Source organism: Rhinopithecus roxellana, chromosome 8 (genome assembly GCF_007565055.1).
Source record: "Rhinopithecus roxellana isolate Shanxi Qingling chromosome 8, ASM756505v1, whole genome shotgun sequence".
Taxonomy (NCBI): domain Eukaryota; kingdom Metazoa; phylum Chordata; class Mammalia; order Primates; family Cercopithecidae; genus Rhinopithecus; species Rhinopithecus roxellana.
The window spans coordinates 72,765,794-72,791,126 of NC_044556.1; the positions used below are offsets into that span (position 1 = coordinate 72,765,794).

At 36.5% G+C, this 25,333-nt stretch overlaps 1 protein-coding gene across 5 annotated transcripts in view; it reads right to left on the reverse strand.

The window, feature by feature from the left end:
• SYT14 (synaptotagmin 14) overlaps positions 1-25,333 on the reverse strand; it is a 240,433-nt gene that overhangs the window by 12,370 nt on the left and 202,730 nt on the right. For all 5 annotated transcript variants that reach the window (XM_030936181.1, XM_030936183.1, XM_030936182.1 and 2 more), the window contains one exon: positions 3,365-3,554. In XM_030936181.1, the coding sequence (XP_030792041.1) occupies positions 3,365-3,554 (190 nt within the window). The remainder of the gene's footprint in view (positions 1-3,364; positions 3,555-25,333) is intronic.

The following is a 25,333-nucleotide window of genomic DNA, read 5'->3' on the forward strand; positions in this document are numbered from 1 at the left end:
CGCCTCGGCCTCCCAAAGTGCTGGGATTACAGGCTTGAGCCACCGCGCGGGATGAGAATTTTTAAGGTTATTGTGTAATCTTAAACAAAAATTACACTTCTTTAAAGGGGGACATATTTTTAATGATATCCTCTTGGTCTAAAGCACATTGAACATAGAATCATGCACATTATCAAACTATAAAAGACTGAATAAGAGTAATTATAAGGATCATCAGAATTATTATTATGCTTATTATTGCTAAATTTAAAATTTATCAATTTAATATTTCAAATACTTTCACTACTCCCAATATATATAAATTAATTATGCAAAACAAAATAGGACTATTGAAATTTTTGCTCTTGAATATTGCTCTTTCTTTGGAAAAATGGGGATTATTCAGTCTATAACATAGTTCAAAGCTTATAACCTAGGTATATATGAGGGGCTATAATCTTATATAATATATACTGTTTAGGACAAACTGTTAAAACTATTTTATCTTTTACTTTATAAATATTCCACTTTCATAAAATGGCTTTAAATTGACTAACACTTACTTTCTAGTTACCTCCCACCTAACACCATGAATTATCCTTATACTGAAGGTCTAATGGTAAAATAATGGCAATTGCTATAACCTACTCTGTAACCTGAAACATTGACTCTATCTTGCAGATGTTAATCTTTTGTCATCTGTTTATTACCCATCCCTGCACTTGGCCAGACCTCCCTTTTAGTTGTGATCCTGTTGCTCTGTTTCTATCAGAGTGACTATAGTAGGGATAGAAAGGCAAACGTATCATTTCATTCTATTTTTTAGTATCTCCAGCTAAATATTTGTGAAAAAATGTAGTAAATTATTAGTTAAAGCACAAGTGGCAAATTGATAACTGGGGGCTCAATGTGACCCTAAACAATGTTCTATTTATCCAGTACAGTGCTAACAATCTGTGAATCTCAAAATCTTCTGGCAGGGTGTGCAGTCTCGTGTTTGTCACAGGCCTCACCATCTCCCCATCTTTCACCTATGAGTTTTACTTATTTCAGTTATCCCCCAGGCCTTTTGAGTTTGCATTCTAAGTGTATACTAATGAAGATGATCAAGTCACACTACCACATCTGTTTATTCTAGAAATTGCTTCTTTTTTCCCAATTTCTCCTTCTGAAATGAGAAAGGGGACAATAATAATTCCATCCTTCTTTTATGCACCTTTATCTGATTTGAGTCTCACAATTACCCTGTGAGATACACGACCTTAATTTTACCTATAAATAAACAGACTTAAGGGAGTGAGATCAACTGTCCAAGGGTAGCAATATGAATTTAAGCCTTCAGACTTTTAATTCAGGGATAGATACCTTCTATGATATATGTACAAAGCAAGCTTTCCAATATTATTTCCAAAATTGTTTTCCAGTATTATAACATATTATAGTAACTTTTTACTTCCATTGAATAAATAATTTTTATGACAATTAGAAAGAGTTAATTTAATTCAAGGGTAAAAAAGTTACTCCTTTATTTTTAAAATTTTTAATTAATTAATTAATTAATTAATTATTATTTTTTTAGACGGAGTCTTGCTCTGTCACCAGGCTGGAATGCAGTGGCGCAATCTCAGCTCACTGCAACCTCCAACACCTGGGTTCAAGCGATTCTCCTGCCTTAGCCTCCCAAGTAACTGGGATTACAGGCATGCGCCACCATGCCCAGCTAATTTTTTGTATTTTAGTAGAGGCGGGGTTTCACCATGTTGGCCAAGATGGTCTCGATCTCCTAACCTCATGATCTGCCCGCCTCGGCCTCCCAAAGTGCTGGGATTACAGGCGTGAGCCACGGCACCTGGCCAATTTTTTGTTGTTGTTTAAGACAGGGTCTTGCTCTGTCGCCCAGTCTGGAGTGCAGTGGTACAATCTTGGCTCACTGCAGCCTTGATCTCCCAGGCTCAAGCGATCCTTCCACCTCACCGTCCTGAGTAGCTGGCACTACAGGCTCAAGCCCCCACGCCTGGCTAATTTTTTAATTTGTAGAGTCAGGGTCTCACTTTGTTGCCCAGGCTGGTCTTGAAATCCTGGGCTCAAGTGATCCTCCCACCTCAGACTCCTAAAGTGTTGGAATTACAGGCATGAGATACTGTTCCTGGCCCTACTCCTATACTAATTACTTGCTTCTTGGAATAAAACATGGCATTAAGTAAGTCTGTGAGAATTCTTTTAATAAAATTTAAGGTGGCATTATTATTTCAGATTTCTTTTCAAGTTTTTAGTTTACAGCATTAACAGCTTTAATTTTAGCTAAGTATAAACAAGCTGGACCAGGTGCGGTGGCTCATGCCTGTAATCCCAGCACTTTGGGAGGCCGAGGCAGATGGATCACCTGAGGTCAGGAGCTTGAGATCTGCTTGATCAACATGGTGAAACCCGTCTCTACTAAAAATACAAAATAATAGCTGGGTGTGGTGGTAGGTGCCTGGAGTCCCAGCTACTCAGGAGGCTGAGGCAGGAGAACCGCTTGAACCTGGGAGGTGGAGGTTGCAGTGAGCCGAGATCGTGCCATCGCACTCCAGCCTGGGCGACAAGAACAGAACTCTGTCTCCCAAAAAGAAAAAAAAAAAAAAAAAGTTGCCACTTTCCCAGTTTACCTCTTACAGGTACCAACATTTTAGAGGTATACTGGGTGACAATTTCACTATCCTCCCATAACCTACCCTGGCCCTGTTGAACTGGGAGAGAGATCTGGAGAGAGAACAGTAACAGGTATAACATGCATACAGTCAGGGCAGAGGTATGCCATCTAGCTTTCCTTTCTTAGCATCCAGGGTAAACTGCAAACTGTTCCTTATTCTGTTTGTCCTGGTAAGAGCAAAGCCCATTCCATTTACAAAAAGTCTCTACTGGCAGTACTGGGTTATAATTTTAAAGGAGAAAAAATGTGAAGTAATAGTTTCTTCTTAAATTGTTAAGGGAGAAAGAAGGAAAATACAGAAGTAAATAAAATAGTTCATAGTACTGCATGCAGATAGAAAACACATTATTCTTCAGTTAACAATAGCTATACACATTCCTGTTCATATTTGTGAACACTACTCACTTTTAAAGGCCCTGTAACCTTTTTTTGGCATTAAAAGATGATAGAGATAATTTATTTTGCAGACACTATGAAAAATTAAAAGTTCTGTCACCTTACTATTAATATTTTGAATTTCAAATTTTTCTACTTCCCAAATGACTGGAAATAGAAAACATGAAACAGATTAGCTGATGATTACACCATTTCATTTTGATTGGTTAAGACTAAATGATAGGATTGACGTCCCTAGTACTGAGAGTCCCAAAAGTAAAGAAAACATTAGAATTTAAAAAGTTATTTTTCACTCACTGGGTGGTCTATTTGCTGCCAAATTTTTGAAGTGGCTGCCTTTTATCACTTCTGCTGATAGTCTTCCAGTTGTGGCATTATAAAGCAGGCCAATAAGAATTTCTGGAACTGAGCCGTGTTCAAGAGACTGACATGAGGATGTACTTTCACTACACGACATTTCTGATACACTCATTTGGGAGTCACAGCCCTGTAATCAATAATAAAATTTTTATAGTATTTTGCAAGAGAGATATACTGTTATGCCATGTTTATTTGGATTAGGTAAGTAAATCACAATAAAGATGAGTTGCAAACCAAACCAAACACCAGATTAGAATTATCGTCCTTAGCATATTTTAGCCCCTGGATTTCTTTTCATTATATAAAAGCCAAAGAAGTAATAGGAAATGAGAAGACTTCACAAATCCCTGCATATTTATATACAAATCAGATAAATGTTTCTTAAACTTATAGATGTTAATAAACTGTTTTCTGAATATGAGAAATTATTGTTTAAAGACTATCAACCTTAAACGACTGACAAAGATTTAGACTCAATAATCAAATGTCCTAACTGTGCCTTTAAATAAACAAAACCAAACTACCTGCTATTTATAAGTCAACATCTAAAACACAGAGATATAGAAAAGTTGAACAATATATGAAAAATTAATCATGTAAAATATAATCAAACAAACTGATGTATTTACATTAGTATCAGTCAGGGTTGGCTTTAAGGCAATCATCACCACTAGAGATGAAGAAGTATATGAAATAATGATAAAACACTGAAATTACTAAAAAGCAAAATAATCCCAAATTTGGATGCATTTAATAACATGGACTCAAAATACAGAAAGCAAAAATGGCCAGAACTAGAAAGAGAAATACAGAAATCTATAATCACTGGGGACATAAGCACACTTCCCTCAGTAACTGACTAAATGGGCGGACAAGTAAGTACCATAAGGATGTAGAAGATTTGAACATCACAATAAGCAAAATTGACCTAATGGTCACATGCAGAATATTATACCTAATAACTACAAAATATAATTTTCCCAAGTACACAGAATTTTTAAATTAAAGCAAATAATTTCAAATGATGAAAATTATTCATAATGCTTTTGACTGATTAGAAACTCAACTCTGTTCTAGAGGAGAATAAAATATCTATATTTGTTGGAAATTAAAGGTATACTTTTAGTAACTAAATAATAGAAATGGGTGATTTGAAAGACTAATAAAATGAATAAACTTCTGGAGAGTCCAATTAAGAAAAAAAAGAAGGGACAAATAACAATGATCAGGAATGAAGAAGGAGACATCACTATATATTCTACAGACCATGAAAAAAATAAGAGGATAGGATGAACAAGTTTCTTCTAGTAAATTTGAAATTTGAATGAAATATACCAGTGATCTCCAACCTTTTTGGCACCAGCGACCAGTTTCCTGGAAGACAGTTTTTCCATGGACAGGGTGTAGAGGGTAATCTAATGCTGCCACTGATCTGACAGGAGGCTGAGCTCAGGCTGTAATGTTCGCTAGCCCACTGCTGCTCACCTCCTGCTGTGTGGCACCCATTCCCAACAGGCCATGGACTGGTACTGGTCTGCGGCCAGGGGGTCGGAGACCTCTGAAATAGACATCTTTCTAGAAAGTTATTACCAACCAAAAGACACGGTGGAAGACTGTTCAGAAACAGTCTTACTAAAGCAATTGAATTTGTAATTAAAAGCCTTTCCAAAATACACATACAAAACAAAATAAGAAACTTTGGCCTAGATGGCTTCACTAGTGAATTCTAATTAATAATGCTAGCCTTACACAAACTCTTTCAGATAGTAGAGAAAGAGAAACCACTCCTCAACTTCCTTTAAGAATTTAGCAAAATATTAAAACCAAAATCTAATAAGGGCATTATAAAAAAGAAAAATTAAAAGATTTTTTCATTCATGAATCTAGATGAAAAAATCCTAAATATACTATTAGCAAACCAAATCTAGCAACATGCAACATCATACTTAATAGCAAAAAATGTTAATGTTTCCCCTTTGAAATTGCCAACTATTACTACTTTTAGTCAACACTGTAGTGGAGATACCAGCTAGTGAAGACGACAATAAAATGAAATAAAAAGTATAATGATTTGGAAGGGGACTAGATTTTTTTAAAAAGCCCTTATGTGCAGATTACATAATTATGTACACAGGAACAAATCTACAGATGAACTGCAGTTGTATACAAAGGTAAAATGTAGAAATCCATACATTATATCAGAAGCAAATAGAAAATAAAATTTATTAAAATAGCATTTATTATGGCATTTAAATATAAAATATGTAGGAATAAATGTAACAAATGATATGCAAGGCCTCGATACAGAAAACTATGAACATTACTGAGAGAAATCAAAAAGTACTATATAAACTGTTACTGTACTAGAAAGCTCAATTTTGTAACATTCTCTCCAAATTAATCAATAGATTAAATTAAATTCTAATAAAAATATCAGCAGGTTTCTTTGAATTGTTTGACTTCATCCATAATCAGGGGAATGGAAATGAAAACTACAAGGTAACACTACACAACAAGCAGATGAGCTAAAAGAATACCAACTGTGGTGAGGACAAAGCACTGGGAACTATCATAGTTCTCTTGTAGAAATGTGAAGTGATACCAATTTTTTAAATGTTATAAATACACATACGCTATGAGCTGGCAGTTCCACTCCTACATATATACCCATCAGAAATATGTGCAATGTTTATCAAGAGACATATGAAAGAATGTTCACAGCAGCATTATTCATATTGGATCCAAGCAATAGAATGGATAAATAATTTGTACTGAGTTCATACAACCGCATACTATACAGCAATGAAAACCAATTATAACTACATTTACAAATGTGATTGTAAGTAAAACATATTGGGCCCAAAAGGATACCTAGCTGCATAATTCCATTTATGTAAAGTAACAAAAAGAAACAAAAAATCAAACAACCCAAAAACCAAAACCTCAAACCAAGCAGAACTAAACCATTATGTTCCCGATGTATTAATAGGTGGTAACATTACAAAGAAAAGCAAAAAAAGTAATTAACATAAAGTAAAAATTGTAGTTAACTCTGGAGGTGGGAGAGAAGAACAGTGATTGGGAAGGGCAGGATGGGAGTTTCTGGGGTTACTGAGACACTGTTTCTTTCCTTGACCTGGATGGTAATTACATGGGTTTTGCTTTGTGATAAATGGGCTATTCATTTTGCATTTTTTACCCTTTTCTAATGTGTGTTGGGTTTTGCAAGAAAGATTTAAGAAAAGAATTACATGATGAAAAGACACAGTATACACAAATGAATATACAATGATAAAAATAAATATACAGAACTTTCTTTGAAGATTCCCAAAGAGATCCAGTCCATGAATTAAAAAGGAAAGAAAAAAGACACTAACACTATTCCGTATAACAATGTAGTTAAAAAAATTTTAAATGTTTTATAAGAATCTTCGAGTTTAAACCTACTATTGGCTGAAGAAGTAATGAAGGAGAATGAATACGTACCTGGAGCCTGAGCAAACTTGTTGGACTAATATACAGAAGGCTAAAATCTTGTATTTTTAACTCTAGACTACAGAGTGGAAGCCAAAAGGAATACACATTTTATATTCTTAAATCATGGGTATACAAAACACATAGTTTGGTATGTTTTCATTGACAGTTGGAGATGAAAACAATTTTAGTAAGTTTCAATTAGGATATATCATCACTTATGAAAATAGTGTCAAAAACATGCTTGAGCACATTTGGTGCATTTGTTACATTAGGCTATTATACTAGCAGCATCTGCTAGAATATTGTGAGATACATTTTTCACAATATAGTATTTTCCACATTAACCTACTGTCAGATAAGATGTGAACCTAATAGTTGCTTATACACAGAAGTCATACTGTCACTTTTGAGAAAAAAGGCAATGCCCAAAGAAAGCAATGGAAAGTCCTTTCTCGATCCTAAGGAGAACACTCCCCACTTTACTGCTGTGAAAATCATTACCTTCAAGTCCAACCAAAAAACCAAGAGCATTAAGATCCTTGCTGATCACATTCTATTTTAGTAAGCCCTGCTGAAATATAGTGGTGTTTAAGTAACACAAGAAACTATTATCTAGGAGAGTTCATTATGAATTTACACCCTAGAAAAAGTGCTAATCTCATGTCCCTTCCACTGACATTAGTGTAACTGCCCATTCAATATTGGTAGAGTTGTGGCAGTTCAAGGAGATCACTCAGTACAAGAAAAGCAGTTTAAAAATAGCTAAACAGAATCACTGTAGTAAAAAAAAAAAAAAAAGTTACAGGCATTCGCCTATAATTTCAGCTACTTGGGAGGCTGACAAAGGAGAATCACTTGACCCCAGGAGTTCTAGACCAGCCTGGGCAACATAGCGAGATCTGTGTCAAAAACAAACAACCTCAAATTAAATATCGACACTATCTGCCCAAATGGCATCTTTCCTCAGACTACTCCTCAGGGCATGCTGCTTCATTCAGTGTATATTCAGGAATCTCCATCTCCTCCCTCTGCAGATCTCATCACTAATTTATAACTGGGGCTTGCCTAGGTAGCAGTAGCTGCAGGTGATTAATGCAAAGTCAAACACATTCCAATCATAACTAGGTCTACTTAAAGGAATAGTCCCATAGGCTCCCCAAAGTAAAACTTCTTCCCATCTTGCATAATATTTTACTTCTTTTTAATACTTCCCCTCCTTCCCCCTGAGTCTTCTGCCCTAGGGTAAAGGATTACAAATAATTCTGTGAAAGTGAAGTATATGTAATTTTTAGAGGAATGAATATACGCTATATGTTTACCATAACCAGAATTAGTGGTTAAGGTAGCCATTACATTTCCTTAATGGTGTGAATAGGTTAAAATCAGGTGGAAGCTTGTAAATACATAGAGAAAAAACAATATGATTAAAAATACAATATAATTCCTATTAAGTAAACATACTGCACTTTTTATTAATATTAAATTACTGCCAGCTTACTTGTAACTACTTATGCTCAATATTTTTTAAGGTGAAACCACTGAACTGTACAATGATAATTACTGTAACTGAATTATCTATTGAATAGTGTCTGTGGAACTTAATTCTCACTGTGTCTGGAAGATAGCATTCAGTTTTTATTTATATGTGAAATGCTTCCATTATACTTTTCTGAAAATGGGGCGATCACAGAGGGTGCTGAAGTTAAAACAAGGGAAGTCACCTGCTGCAAAGTCAGAGCTGCCACTAATGATGAGTTTCATCTCTAGCAGCAAGGATTCCTCCTCAGGGCCCTTTCCTAGCCCCAGGGAACTAGGTAAGGAGGAGATCACCAGAGGCAATTTCAGGAGAGAGGAAGAAAGAGCGTAATTGCTCCAAATCCCACCTCCTTTCCATCCTCCACACTGTAAGTCTAGTGTAAAGGAGAGCCAGCCTGGGTTTTAGTAGGGTTTGTAAAAACACGGAGTGTATCAAAAGGACAGTCTACTGGAGTGAACAGTGGCTTTGTACAGTTTGTACACAGGTAGCTTCTGGCACTCATTGATCCAGGCCTCAACCCATGTCACTAGGAACCAGTTCTCCTTTATTCATTTCTCAGATTTGTTTCCCAAATTTGGCTTCATTCTCTGGCACACTTTTCCCTCCTAGTTGCCAGCAGCTCTGAGTGTCATGGGAAAGAGGAAGACAGCATCCTACTTGCTCAAACCCAAATCCTGGAACTTGCTGCTTAGAGCCTATGAGATTTAATTCTAGGGCTTTGGAATAAAGTCTGCTTCAGCAGAACACAGGGGCAGGTTAGTCTCCCAACCAAAATCTGGGTACTGTGTGCATAAGAAAGATATGAATACTAGGCAGAAAAAACAGACATCAACTACAGAGCCCATTCAACTGAGTTGTCTGTCCCTGCTTTTTCCCCCTTGGTCTTCAGTGAGGACTGTTATCCACATTACTGGAGAGCAGGTGATGTTGTTGCTGTTGCTCCAATTGTAAGTATCCTCCACAGGCTCTTGCTGTGCAGTTATTAGCCTTGCAGGAGCCGAGGAGGATGAAAAGATGGTTCAATGAAACGGAATCATGATGTTACTACACTCATGGAGCACGGCTCTGACATTCAGGTTAGGTAAGGAAGAGCTACAATAAAAGCAGAAAATGATCACTTTTTCTTTCATAAACCCTACATATTAACACTAAAAATTAACATATCTGATAAGATTTAAGAAAGAAGAAAAATGAATCATAGAACATTCACATAAATAACCATAATAACAGAATACTTTATCAGCGTTTGACCATAGTATCATGTGGAAATGGTCATGAAAATCCCTGCTATGATCTGCTGTGTGCAGTGGCTCACACCTGTAATCCCAGCACTTTGGGAGGCCGAGGCAGACAGATCACTTGAGGTCACGAGATTGAGACCAGCCTGGCCAATATGGTGAAACATTGTCTCTACTAAAAATACAAAAATTAGTCAGGTGTGGTGGCAGGCGCCTGTAATCCCAGCTACTCGGGAGGTTGAGGCACGAGAATTGCTTGAACCTGCGAGGTGGATGTTGCAGTGAGCCGAGATCATGCCATTGTACTCCAGCCTGGACGACAGAGTGAGACTCCATCTCAAAAAAAAAAAAATTCCTGCTATAATAAAAATTTATGTATATATATGTATATATACATAGGCACTTTTTTGCTCTATTCAATATGAACATATTTAATTAGCATTTCTGCTTATGAGATTGGTTTATAAAGTTTGTAAGTTTCTTTTCTCATGGTCTCCTGAAACAATACCTATTTGAAGAATATATATGTATAAATATAGGCATATGTGTATATTTTTTGCTGAATTATTTTAAAATGCTTAATTTAGGGTTTCTGCATATATGTTTATAAATGAGATTGGTTTATAATTTTCTCATGTTATTCTTGTCTAGTTGGTGTCAAAATTATATAAGCCTCGAAAGAGAAGTTAGATACCTTTCCTTTTCATTCTCTGAAATAGCTTATATAACAGAAGTTAATTGTTCACTGAAGTTGGGTAAAACTTGCTTCTGAAACTCGACCATCTTTTTTTTCTCTTTCTTTCTTTTAAGAGGACTCTGGCTACTGGCTGAATTTCTTTAATGATAATCAGTCTTTTCAAGTTTTCTACTACTCTTAAATCACTTTTTAGACATTTGTATGTTTCAAGAAAAGTGCACATTTTGTTTTCAAATTTATTTTCCTAGAGTCATTCTCTTATAATTCTGAGATCTCCACTGAATTGGTGGTTATGTCCTTTTAATTTGACATATTTTTCTTTCTTTCTTGTTCAACATCTCCAGGGGTGTTATCTATTTTTATTAGTAATTTCAAAGAACCAGATTTTGTTTATGTTAAACTTCTTCACAGTTTTTCTTTAAGTTCTACTCTGTTTCCCCTTTCTAACTTCCTGAGTTGAAGAATGCTTATAGCTGACCAATTTGCCTCATTCTTATGTTCTTAGAAATAAATTTAAGGCTAGACATTTCCTTATAATACTGTTAGGGGCTGAAATCCACAAATTTAGGTATTTTCATTTGTGGTTGTGCCTAAATATTTCCAATTTTAATTATGCTGTAGTCTGTGACGCTGAGTTGACTTAGAAAGTTTTTTTTTTTTTTTTTTTTGAGTATTGAAAAATACGGATTTTGTGCGGTTGGAGTGAGAGGGCTGCCTCTTTTACTCTCTTACCTCTTACTACTTTACTCCTCAATCATAGAGTTCTAGCTAAATGCACTTTCTTGCTATTCCTTGAACACAACACACGCACTCTGGGCTCAGGATAGGCTGTTCCATCCGCTCGCGGTGTTCTTTCCTCAGATTTGTACATGGTTAACTCCCTCACCTCTTTCAAGTCTTTGCTCATATGTCACATTCCCAATGAGCCTTATACCTTGACCCTTATTTAATATTACACCTCCTTTCTCACTAGCACTCTTAATTCTGCTCACCCTGTTTCTCCCTCCACCCCACAGTACTTACCTCTTTCTCACATACCCTATACTTATTGTATGTATTACGTTAATCTCTCTTCTCTACCTAGAATTAAGTTTCATGCAAGCCAAAATTTATATCTGTTTTTCATTAATGTATACTGAATACCTAGAACAACACCTCATGTAGTATATTATACTACTGCCCTGCCTTCTGGCCTTTCTTGTAGCTGTTGAGAAGTCTGCTGTTGGTCACACTGTTGTTCCCTTGTATCTTATCTGGTTGCTTTTATCATTTTGTCTGGTATTTCATCCTTTCACTGTAATTTTTATGGGTGTGGACTCAGTTTTAATAATCCTGTGTAAAACTTCTAATTTCTCAATCTGATGATCTATGTATTTTAAACATTATCTTTCGTTTTTTCTAGTCTCACATTCTGGAGTCCTTATTAGAAAATATGCTTAACATTCTTATTCTACTCTTCAAAACTTTTTCATATTTTTCATTGAGTCTATTTTTAATGACTTTTTTCATTCTAGAAGTTCAATATGGCCCTTATTTAAATCAACCTCTTTTCCCACATTGTCTTATTCTTTTTTTTTTTTTGTAGTTTCTATTACTTCTTTTATTTCTTTATTCTATTAAAGCATATTTATGGGGGGCGGAGCAAGATGGCCGAATAGGAACAGTTTCAGTCTCCAAATCCCGGCGCGAGCGACACAGAAGACCAGTGATTTCTGCATTTTCAACTGAGACTCCACCTCTGGGGACAGGACACAGCTAAACAACAACAGGGGAAGCAGCAGAGGCCTGTACAGACGCGAATGACTCTGTCTGACAGCTTTGAAGAGAGCAGTGGATCTCCCAACACGGAGGTTGAGATCTGAGAACGGACAGACTGCCTGCTCAAGTGGGTCCCTGACCCCTGAGTAGCCTAACTGGGAGACATCCCCCACTAGGGGCAGTCTGACACCCCACACCTCACAGGGTGGAGTACACCCCTGAGAGGAAGCTTCCAAAGGAAGAATCAGACAGGTACACTCGCTGTTCAGCAATATTCTATCTTCTGCAACCTCTGCTGCTGATACCCAGGCAAACAGGGTCTGGAGTGGACCTCAAGCAATCTCCAACAGACCTACAGCTGAGGGTCCTGACTATTAGAAGGAAAACTATCAAACAGGAAGAACACCTATACCAAAACCCCATCAGTACGTCACCATCATCAAAGATCAGAGGCAGATAAAACCACAAAGATGGGGAAGAAGCAGGGCAGAAAAGCTGGAAATTCAAAAAATAAGAGCGCATCTCTCCCTGCAAAGAAGCGCAGCTCATCGCCAGCAACAGATCAAAGCTGGTCAAAGAATGACTTTGACGAGATGAGAGAAGAAGGCTTCAGTCCATCAAACTTATCAGAGCTAAAGGAGGAATTACGTACCCAGCGCAAAGAAACTAAAAATCTTGAAAAAAGAGTGGAAGAATTGATAGCTAGAATAATTAATGCAGAGAAGGTCATAAATGAAATGACAGAGATGAAAACCATGACACGAGAAATACGTGACAAATCCACAAGCATCAGTAACCAACTCGATCAACTGGAGGAAAGAGTATCAGCGATTGAGGATCAAATGAATGAAATGAAGCGAGAAGAGAAACCAAAAGAAAAAAGAAGAAAAAGAAATGAACAAAGCCTGAAAGAAGTATGGGATTATGTAAAAAGACCAAATCTACGTCTGATTGGGGTGCCTGAAAGTGAAGGGGAAAATGGAACAAAGTTGGAAAACACTCTTCAGGATATCATCCAGGAGAACTTCCCCAACCTAGTAGGGCAGGCCAACATTCAAATTCAGGAAATACAGAGAACGCCACAAAGATACTCCTCGAGAAGAGCAACTCCAAGACACATAATTGCCAGATTCACCGAAGTTGAAATGAAGGAAAAAATCTTAAGGGCAGCCAGAGAGAAAGGTCTGGTTACCCACAAAGGGAAGCCCATCCGACTAAAAGCAGACCTCTCGGCAGAAACTCTACAAGCCAGAAGAGAGTGGGGGCCAATATTCAACGTTCTTAAAAGAATTTTCAACCCAGAATTTCATATCCAGCCAAACTAAGTTTCATAAGTGAAGGAGAAATAAAATCCTTTACAGATAAGCAAATGCTTAGAGATTTTGTCACCACCAGGCCTGCCTTACAAGAGACCCTGAAGGAAGCCCTAAACATGGAAAGGAACAACCGGTACCAGCCATTGCAAAAACATGCCAAAATGTAAAGACCGTCGAGGCTAGGAAGAAACTGCATCAACTAACGAGCAAAATAACTAGTTGATATCATAATGGCAGGATCAAGTTCACACATAACAATATTAACCTTAAATGTTAATGGACTAAATGCTCCAATTAAAAGACACAGACTGGCAAACTGGATAAAGAGTCAAGACCCATCAGTCTGCTCTATTCAGGAGACCCATCTCACATGCAGAGACATACATAGGCTCAAAATAAAGGGATGGAGGAAGATCTACCAAGCAAATGGAGAACAAAAAAAAGCAGGGATTGCAATCCTAGTCTCTGATAAAATAGACTTTAAACCATCAAAGATCAAAAGAGACAAAGAAGGCCATGACATAATGGTAAAGGGATCAATTCAACAGGAAGAGCTAACTATCCTAAATATATATGCACCCAATACAGGAGCACCCAAATTCATAAAACAAGTCCTTAGAGACTTACAAAGAGACTTAGACTCCCATACAATAATAATGGGAGACTTCAACACTCCACTGTCAACATTAGACAGATCAACGAGACAGAAAGTTAACAAGGATATCCAGGAATTGAACTCATCTCTGCACCAAGCGGACCTAATAGACATCTATAGAACTCTCCACCCCAAATCAACAGAATATACATTCTTCTCAGCACCACATCACACTTATTCCAAAATTGACCACATAATTGGAAGTAAAGCACTCCTCAGCAAATGTAAAAGAACAGAAATTATAACAAACTGTCTCTCAGACCACAGTGCAATCAAACTAGAACTCAGGACTAAGAAACTCAATCAAAATCGCTCAACTACATGGAAACTGAACAACCTGCTCCTGAATGACTACTGGGTACATAACAAAATGAAGGCAGAAATAAAGATGTTCTTTGAAACCAATGAGAACAAAGATACAACATACCAGAATCTCTGGGACACATTTAAAGCAGTGTGTAGTGGGAAATTTATAGCACTAAATGCCCACAAGAGAAAGCTGGAAAGATCTAAAATTGACACTCTAACATCACAATTAAAAGAACTGGAGAAGCAAGAGCAAACACATTCAAAAGCTAGCAGAAGGCAAGAAATAACTAAGATCAGAGCAGAACTGAAGGAGATAGAGACACAAAAAACCCTCCAAAAAATCAATGAGTCCAGGAGTTGGTTTTTTGAAAAGATCAACAAAATTGACAGACCGCTAGCAAGACTAATAAAGAAGAAAAGAGAGAAGAATCAAATAGACGCAATAAAAAATGATAAACGGGATAACACCACCGACCCCACAGAAATACAAACTACCATCAGAGAATACTATAAACACCTCTACGCAAATCAACTAGAAAATCTAGAAGAAATGGATAATTTCCTGGACACTTACACTCTTCCAAGACTAAACCAGGAAGAAGTTGAATCCCTGAATAGACCAATAGCAGGCTCTGAAATTGAGGCAATCATTAATAGCCTACCAAACAAAAAAAGTCCAGGACCAGATGGATTCACAGCTGAATTCTACCAGAGGTACAAGGAGGAGCTGGTACCATTCCTTCTGAAACGATTCCAATCAATTGAAAAAGAGGGAATGCTCCCTAACTCATTTTATGAGGCCAACATCATCCTGATACCAAAGCCTGGCAGAGATACAACAAAAAAAGAGAATTTTAGACCAATATCCCTGATGAACTTCGATGCAAAAATCCTCAATAAAATACTGGCAAACCGGATTCAGAGGCACATCAAAAAGCTTATCCACCATGATCAAGTGGGCTTCATCCCTGGGATGCAAGGCTGGTTCAACATTCGCAAATCAATAAACGTAATCCAGCATATAAACAGAACCAAAGACAAGAACCACATAATTATCTCAATAGATGCAGAAAAGGCTTTTGACAAAATTCAACAGCCCTTCATGCTAAAAAGGCTCAATAAATTTGGTATTGATGGAACGTACCTCAAAATAATAAGAGCTATTTATGACAAACCCACAGCCAATATCATACTGAATGGGCAAAAACTGGAAAAATTCCCTTTGAAAACTGGCACAAGACAGGGATGCCCTCTCTCACCACTCCTATTCAACATAGTGTTGGAAGTTCTGGCCTGGGCAATCAGGCAAGAGAAAGATAATAAAGGGTATCCAGTTAGGAAAAGAAGAAGTCAAATTGTCCCTGTTTGCAGATGACATGATTGTATATTTAGAAAACCCCATTGTCTCAGCCCAAAATCTCCTTAAGCTGATAAGCAACTTCAGCAAAGTCTCAGGATACAAAATTAATGTGCAAAAATCACAAGCATTCTTATACACCAGTAACAGACAAACAGAGAGCCAAATCATGAATGAACTTCCATTCACAATTGCTTCAAAGAGAATAAAATACCTAGGAATCCAACTTACAAGGGATGTAAAGGACCTCTTCAAGGAGAACTACAAACCACTGCTCAGTGAAATCAAAGAGGACACAAACAAATGGAAAAACATACCATGCTCATGGATAGGAAGAATCAATATCGTGAAAATGGCCATACTGCCCAAGGTTATTTATAGATTCAATGCCATCCTCATCAAGCTACCAATGAGTTTCTTCACAGAATTGGAAAAAACGGCTTTAAAGTTCATATGGAACCAAAAAAGAGCCCGCATTGCCAAGACAATCCTAAGTCAAAAGAACAAAGCTGTAGGCATCACGCTACCTGACTTCAAACTATACTACAAGGCTACAGTAACCAAAACAGCATGGTACTGGTACCAAAACAGACATATAGACAAATGGAACAGAACAGAGTCCTCAGAAATAATACCACACATCTACAGCCATCTGATCTTTGACAAACCTGAGAGAAACAAGAAATGGGGAAAGGATTCCCTATTTAATAAATGGTGCTGGGAAAATTGGCTAGCCATAAGTAGAAAGCTGAAACTGGATCCTTTCCTTACTCCTTATACGAAAATCAATTCAAGATGGATTAGAGACTTAAATGTTAGACCTAATACCATAAAAACCCTAGAAGAAAACCTAGGTAGTACCATTCAGGACATGGGCATGGGCAAGGACTTCATGTCTAAAACACCAAAAGCAATGGCAGCAAAAGCCAAAATTGACAAATGGGATCTAATTAAACTAAAGAGCTTCTGCACAGCAAAAGAAACTACCATCAGAGTGAACAGGCAACCTACAGAATGGGAGAAAATTTTTGCAATCTACTCATCTGACAAAGGGCTAATATCCAGAATCTACAAAGAACTCAAACAAATCTACAAGAAAAAAACAACCCCATCAAAAAATGGGCAAAGGATATGAACAGACATTTCTCAAAAGAAGACATTCATACAGCCAACAGACACATGAAAAAATGCTCATCATCACTGGCCATCAGAGAAATGCAAATCAAAACCACAATGAGATACCATCTCACACCAGTTAGAATGGCAATCATTAAAAAGTCAGGAAACAACAGGTGCTGGAGAGGATGTGGAGAAATAGGAACACTTTTACACTGTTGGTGGGATTGTAAACTAGTTCAACCATTATGGAAAACAGTATGGCGATTCCTCACGGATCTAGAACTAGATGTACCATATGACCCAGCCATCCCACTACTGGGTATATACCCAAAGGATTATAAATCATGCTGCTATAAAGACACATGCACACGTATGTTTATTGCGGCACTATTCACAATAGCAAAGACTTGGAATCAACCCAAATGTCCATCTGTGACAGACTGGATTAAGAAAATGTGGCACATATACACCATGGAATATTATGCAGCCATAAAAAAGGATGAGTTTGCGTCCTTTGTAGGGACATGGATGCAGCTGGAAACCATCATTCTTAGCAAACTATCACAAGAACAGAAAACCAAACACCGCATGTTCTCACTCATAGGTGGGAACTGAACAATGACATCACTTGGACTCGGGAAGGGGAACATCACACATCGGGGCATATCACGGGGAGGGTGGAGGGGGGAGGGATTGCATTGGGAGTTATACCTGATATAAATGACGAATTGATGGGTGCTGACGAGTTGATGGGTGCAGCACACCAACATGGCACAAGTATACATATGTAACAAACCTGCACGTTAGGCACATGTACCCTAGAACTTAAAGTATAAAAAAAAAAAAAAAAAGCATATTTATTTTATAACCTCTTTCACAGAGCCCTGTTAGTTCTAGAGCTGCCAACACATCTTTCTCTTGCGTCTACTGTCATTCATGGTGGACCAATTCTTCCTGCTCATACTTTTTAAAACGTGAGTTCATCTACATTGGAAATTATTTTTTTCTGTGGGAATTGTATGTGGGAAATGTATATGTATACATACATATAGTATGTATGTAGTATGTATATACTACATATGTATGTCATATATACATATATAGGCCATGCACACTACATATAGTATATATGTAGTATATACATACTTCCTTGATTTCTTACCAGTCTATCACATTTCTGAAAATTTCAAAAACCTTCTTTCTCTGAGATATCTGAGTCACTGCTCACACATATTGGGTTGCTAAATACTAAAGCCTGTATCCCAGGAATGCTCTCACATTTACACCTGGGGCAGAAAACCAACAGTATCCATTATACTCTAGTACCTAATATACTTTTTACATTGTGTTTAATAGTTTTTAGAAACACTCATATTCATCTTATAATCCTAATTCATTTTATTTGTGACCAGACTTCAGGCCAGTTGCAAAAAGTAATAAATAGGCCATATACTGTTTTTTCTTTTTTTTTTGAGACCAAGTCTCACTCTGTTGCCCAGGCTGGAGTGCAGTGGCGTGATCTCACTGCAACCTCTGCCTCCTGCGTTCAAGTGATTCTCCTGCCTCAGCCTCCTGAGTGGCTGGGACTACAGGCATGAGCCAACATGCCTGGTTAATTTTTGTATTTTTAGTAGAGATGGGGTTTCATTGCGTTGGCCAGGCTGGTCTTGAACTCCCAACCTCAGGTGATCTGCCCACCTCAGCCTCCCAAAGTGCTGGGATTACAGATGTGAGCCACCATGCCTGGCCATACTGTTTTTATTTTACTGAAGGAAACAGAATAGACTAGAAATAAAGTTGTTATTTGGAGACTCAGCAGTAGAAAAGTATATTCAATGTCTGTTCAGCACAAGCACTGTACTAGGGAATAGATGAACTGATTTCAAGGCAGACTATGAAAAACTGCCTTTAGAGATTTTATGGGAGAAAATATGTGGATGTGATCAACTCTGGATAACAGAAACAATATTCTGGAGTTACCTGAAGTTGGTCCTAATAGGATTTCAGCAGGCATAGGGAAGGGCATTTCACACAAAGAAAGTATGAGCTAAGCCCCAAAAGTGCGTATCACATTTGCTAAATGTAAATGGATCTGGAGTGGCATGTGTTTATGGGGAGGGAGTGGAAAATGTAGATGGAAAGGAAGGATGAAGCCAAATTGTGTTCACCCAGCACTGTATGAATATTTCTATTAGAGACTTTCTGGCCTGTAACTGTTGCTTTGTCTGTCTTTCCCACTAGACTGTGAGTCCCTTGAGGGCAGAACTTTTGTTTTATTCATCTTTGTATGTCCTCAAATTAGTACAGTGCCTATCATTCAGCAGGCACTTAATAAATATTGCTGAATGAAAATAATGAATCATGAAAGTCATGAAATGCGGTGGTAAGAAAAGTTGGACCTACTCTACAAGTAGTGGAAGCAAGAGAGGCATTTTTGAACTGGGGAGTAACATGCTCAGATATACCTCTTCAAAAAATAAGGCCAAATTGCTGCATGACTGAATGTTTGAGCAGGAATCACAACTTCCTTAGCTGTGCTAGTGATAGATAAGTCTTTACTTGAGATAACACTTGCTTTGTGCACATTTTATATCCCAAGCAAAAAAATTGCAATTTTTTTACCCTGTAGCAAAACATAGACTTAAAAATATCTGTTTTATTATAATCAATCTTAGTGATCTAGACCCATGTTATAGTTGGAGTAATCATGTAAGATTTTTCTAACCTAACAGCTTTAGTACATACTAAGAACTATAAATTTTGCTTCAAAATTAATGTAGCTGACTTCCTTGATTTCTTACTAGTCTATCACATTTCTGAAAATTTCAAAAATCTTCTTTCTCTGAGATATCTGAATCACTGCTGACACATATTGGGTTGCTAAATAGTAAAGATTCTATATTCCAGAAATGCTCTCACATTTACACCTGGGGGAAGTGTGAGCTTTTTAAATTGGTCACTCAGCATATAGAGTGTTAGAATCAGTTATTCCTATGCAAGTTGATATATCCAATTATATGTTCCCTTTAATGAATTTATTTTAAATGAGATGATTTGAATCTGTTTTTAATATAAATGTTTTTATTATTGGAAAAATAAATAGAGATAAATTAAATTATTAATATAACAGCCCCAAATAATTTCTAAATGTCTTCTATATTTTGGATTATAATTATCCATAGACTACTGGTTTTCCAACAGTGGCTAGTGAAATCTATCGAATTTCATTTTTAAAATACAATTTTAACTATTTAAAAATTAAAATAAAAACAATACAAGTACATAAATGAGTAATAAAATAGAGGCAATACAGTGTACTCAGAAGGAAAGGAAACTTTGCAGCCAGATTTACTGGGGTTTGTTACAGGACTGTGACTTTAGTAAGGTATTTAGCATCTCCATACTTCAGTTATCTAAAAAAGGTGAAATAACTATGTCTACTTCCTTAATAGTTATACCACTTGTTAACATATTAGGGAACACATTATACTGCAAATAAATTTAATGTATTATTGTTTGTATCTCGGACTAAAGATTTACCTGTCATTTCTGTTTAATGGAGAATATTTGAAGTTTAAAGAGCAAGCTGTCAAAAAAAGTTATCATTTGTAACTCCTTACCTATACGAATCAGAATTTTCTCTAAAATGTATAATTAAAACAAAAGAAATATGTTGTACTGGATTTCAGAGCTGCAGCAAGATGAAAACGTATTAGCAGCAATTGCATAATTGTAGGTGCCTGTGCTTTGGACAGAGTAAGACAGTTGAGTTTATGAATAAGCTCTTTTTGCCATCTGTGTGACATTGGACATGTTTTAAAAGTTCCTTGAGACTCAATTTCCTCATCTATAAAAATAATATAGTAATAGTACCTTCTAGAAAATTTTATTCTCAATTTTTTGTTCATCAAAACAACCCTATCATTTTCAGCATTAGATGTTACAAGTAAATATTATAAAATAAGATTTCTGTTAGTAAAATACCACTTTTCTCTAACTTACACGTTTGAGTTATAAATAATATTTCATTTGAAATAAAGGGTTTGAATGCTTGAAAAGCCATGAACTACACTACCTTTATATCCTATTTCTGAACGGTCATTCAAATGACCACATTTTACACATTGTAAGATTGTGCTGCCCCCTGCTGACCCAGTTTCTCCAAAATATTTTGAGTCTTCAGTTAAGTCAAAACTTACAGGAGTACAGTTAAGTAACTCTCTAGCAGGCTGAGGACAGTAATAATATAGATGGTAAAATATTGAATGTAGCACTAAATCATATATGACATTTTTTAAGATATTAAAGTATAAACTATTGATGGTGGGAGCAAATGAATATAATATACTCCCAAATGTGTAATATTTAACAAATGTAGATATCCAAGTAACTATTATAATTGCTATTGTTTACAGTGCTGCTGACACCTGGAGAAAAATTAGCAAAATATACACATTTGTGGCTAAAATTAAATATTCAGTAATTATTTCCCTGATTCTTCCACTGAATTAATAGCAACTTGATCTTCATTTCCCTACATTAGAATGGCATTTGTTTTTTGGCTAGCTGCAATGTTTTAAAATTACACTTTTCATGCATTACCTTTTCCAACTTTTGGGCATCTTCTCTTTTTCAATCTCACATGACCAACCAGATAAACACTGGTGATTTTTCCTCCAGATAGTATCTCAAAATAGGCTCTTCCTTACTACTAAAACTCCTCTAATAGAGTGTTATTATCTAATAGTGCAAAAAATACTTGACAAATCAAAAGAACTAGGAGCAGTTCTACCTGTTTCTAGCCCTAAGCCTTGGAGGTAACTGATCTACTGAAAGTCTCATTTTTCTCCATTACAAAACAGAGATTCATGTTCATGTCCTCTCAAGTGATAAGATTACGTGAGCAAACACATAAGTGTTTTAAAAATAGATCACTATATTTCTATAACGCAATTTCATCTTAGTTATCTTTTCCCCATTCTGATGCTTCTTGTACACCATTTGAGTTATAAATAATATTTCATTTGAAATAAAGGGTTTGAATGCTTGAAAAGTTTTCAAACATTATCTGTGTAGTGGATGTAGACAGTGGGAAATGGGGGAGGAAGGGGTGCAGAGAGCAGGCACAGGAGAGGTCTCCTATGCTCAGTCAGGTCATCCTTCATGTCAGCTCAATCTGTTACTTACTTTTTAAATCTTTGAACTTTTGGCCTTGTAACTTTCTTCTGGTAATGTTCCTAGTTTTCCTTAACTGAACGGCCACTTTGGATCAGTTCATCACTACAGTTCACCAATCTCCATGCCAGCATTATGGACATCAGACACTGGTAAACTAGACTTCCATACACCTGGCTTTGGTGGTGACATACCTCTATTCAAAAACCACTACAGGCAGAATGGTGAAGTAAGGACCTCTGAAAGTCTGCTCCTCTATAAAAGCAACACGAACACTGGCAAACATTGTCAAAAAAAAACTTTTTCAGAACTCTGAACTAACTAAAGGCCTGCAACACTCCAAGGAGTGTTTATTCAAGAAAAATGGCTGAATACTGTGAGAACTACAAGGTTTGTGGTATTTTAAATGTACCCTATTCCCATTACCCTCTCCCCAGTTCACTGGTAGTGTTGAAAACCAACACTTGCAACTGTGAAATCCAGCAGCAATCAGTGGCAATTGTTTAACACTGCAGCCACCAAAGAAGCAGCTCTGGCCAATGAAAAAATAAGAGCAAAATATAGGGAATGAAAAGTTAATAGGGATCTCTGAAAAGTTCTAACGCATTTCTGGAAATCTAGCAGTCCATGCACATGTGCAAAGCTATGTGCATGCCCAGAAAAAAACTTGGGAAGGTCCTAGTCTCATAACTGTAGCTGATCTTGTTGCTCTGTGCATGCAGAAAATGAAATTTAAGGCACAGTTGTAAACTGACTCTAGGAGTATTGAAGGCATGGCTCAATACACCCAGAACCCCTCAGCAAAGACTTAATGAAATCTCTGTCCAGTTGTTAGCTGGCCACTAATGTTAACTGAGATGCACATGACAATAATATAGACTTTACAAAATCCAAGAAAGTCATCAAAGAGGAATGACAACAACAAACAGCAACAATAAACCGTGGGAGCGACTAGTCTAGGAGAATGTCTGTGTCAAGGCATTCAGATTGGAAGTGAAGAATTAAAACTACCTCTATTCACAGATGACATGATCTCCTCTGCAGTAAATCCTAACATACACACGAAGAAAATAACTACTAGAACTAATGAATATGCTCAGCAAAGCTTCAGGATTTGTGATCAATATACAAAAATCAATTTTATCTCTTTACACTAGCAATGAACAATGAAAAAACAAAATTAAGAAAACAATTCCATTCACAATAGCATCAACATGAATAGAATACTTAGGAATGTATTTAACAAAACTGTAAAACCTGTATTACATTGAAAGTTATAAAACATTTTTGAAAGAAATCAAAGAAGCCCTAAATAAATGAAAAGACATCTCATGCTAATGGATTGGAAGACTTAAATTGTTAAGACGGTAATACAGCCCAAAGTACCGATCAAACAGATTCGATGCAATCCCTATCAAAATTGCAATGGCCTTCCTTTTTTTTTTTTTTTGCAGAAACAAAGAATTCAATCCTAAAACTTACATGTCCTAAAATTCATATGTAAACACAAGGGACCCAGAATAGCCAAAACAATCTTGACAAACAATAAGAAAGTTGGAGGACTCACATTTCCCAATTTTAAAACTCCCTATAAAGCTTTAATAATCAAGACAGTGTGGTACTGGCAGAAGGATAGACAAATAGATCAAGAGACTATAAATGACAGTCCAGAAATAAAAACTTACATTTATGGGCAATTCATTTTCAACAAGGGTGCCAACACAAATAAATGTAAAAAGAATTTTTTTTAACAAATGGTGTTGGGACAACTGGTATTCACATGTAAAAGAATTAATTTGGACCTCTCCCCTCACACCGTATAAAAAATCTAAAGAGCTAAAACCATAAAACTACTAGAAGAAAACATAGTAGTAAATCTTTATCTTATATCAGGCAATGGTTTCATAGATAAGACACTAACAGCACAAGCAACAAAAGGAAAAATCAACAAACTGAATTTCTCAAAATTAGAAACTTTGTACTTCATAGAATATCATCAAGTAAAAAGACAGGCAGAATGGGAGGAAATATTATCAAATCACTTATCTTATAAAGGACTTATTTCCAGAATATGTAAAGAACTCTTACATCTCAAAAATAAAGAGACAAATAAGCCAATTTAAAAAATAGGCAAAGGATTTTAATAGAAATTTATCCAAAGAAGATAAATGAATGGTCAATAAGCACATGAAAAGATGCTCAACATCATTAGTCATTAGGGAAATAGAAATCAAAACCATAATAAGATATTACTTTATAGCCAGCAGGATAGCTTACATAAAAAGATAATAACAAGTGTTGAAGAGATTGTGGAGAAACTGAAACTCTCATACATTGCTGGTGGGTCAGTAAAATGGTGCACCTACCACCTACTTTGAAAAACTGTTTGGTAGTCCCTAGAAATGTTAAGAATAAACGCAGCTCTAGAACTAGACATATACTCAAGAGAAATGAAACTATATGTCTACACAACTTGTACACAAATGTTCATAGCAGCATTATTCATAAAGCCAAAAATGGACACAACCCAAATGTCAATGAATGAAAAGACAAACAAAATGTGGTATATCCATACAAAGAATATTATTAAGTCCCCGAAAAACAATGAAGTATGGATACGTGATAAAACATGAATGAGCCTTGAAAACGTCATGCTAAGTAAAAGTCATCAAACACAAAAAGCCACATATTGTATGATTCGATTCATATAAAATGTGCAGAAGAGGCAAAACCATAGGACAAAAAATTGGTTAGTGGTTGCCAGGAGGTGTAATTGCTAATGGCTACAGAGTTTTGGTGAGGGGGGGCGGATAATAAAAATATTGTGAAATTAAAACATGGTGATGGCTGCACAACTATGTGAATATTCTAAAAATCATGACTTTCATACAATAAAAGGGTGAATTTTATGATCTGTGAATCATGTCTCAATAGTTATGAAAAACTACTTACAGGATCCCTATTTCAGAATAATATAATCTTAGAATCTCAAAGATAATTTAATCTAGTGGTTTTCAAAAAGTAGTAGTAAAAGTACCCTTTTGGTTAGGCATGGTGGCTCACACCTGTAATCCTAGCAGGAGTTTGAGACCAACCTGGGGAACATGGCAAAACCCCATCTCCACTAAAAATACAAAAAAAGAAAATTAGCCAGGTGTGGTGGTGCACGCATGTAGTCCCAGTTACTCGGGAGGCTGAGGCATGAGAATCGCTTGAACCCGGGAGGTGGAGGTTACAGTGAGCTGAGATTGCACCACTGCACTCCAGT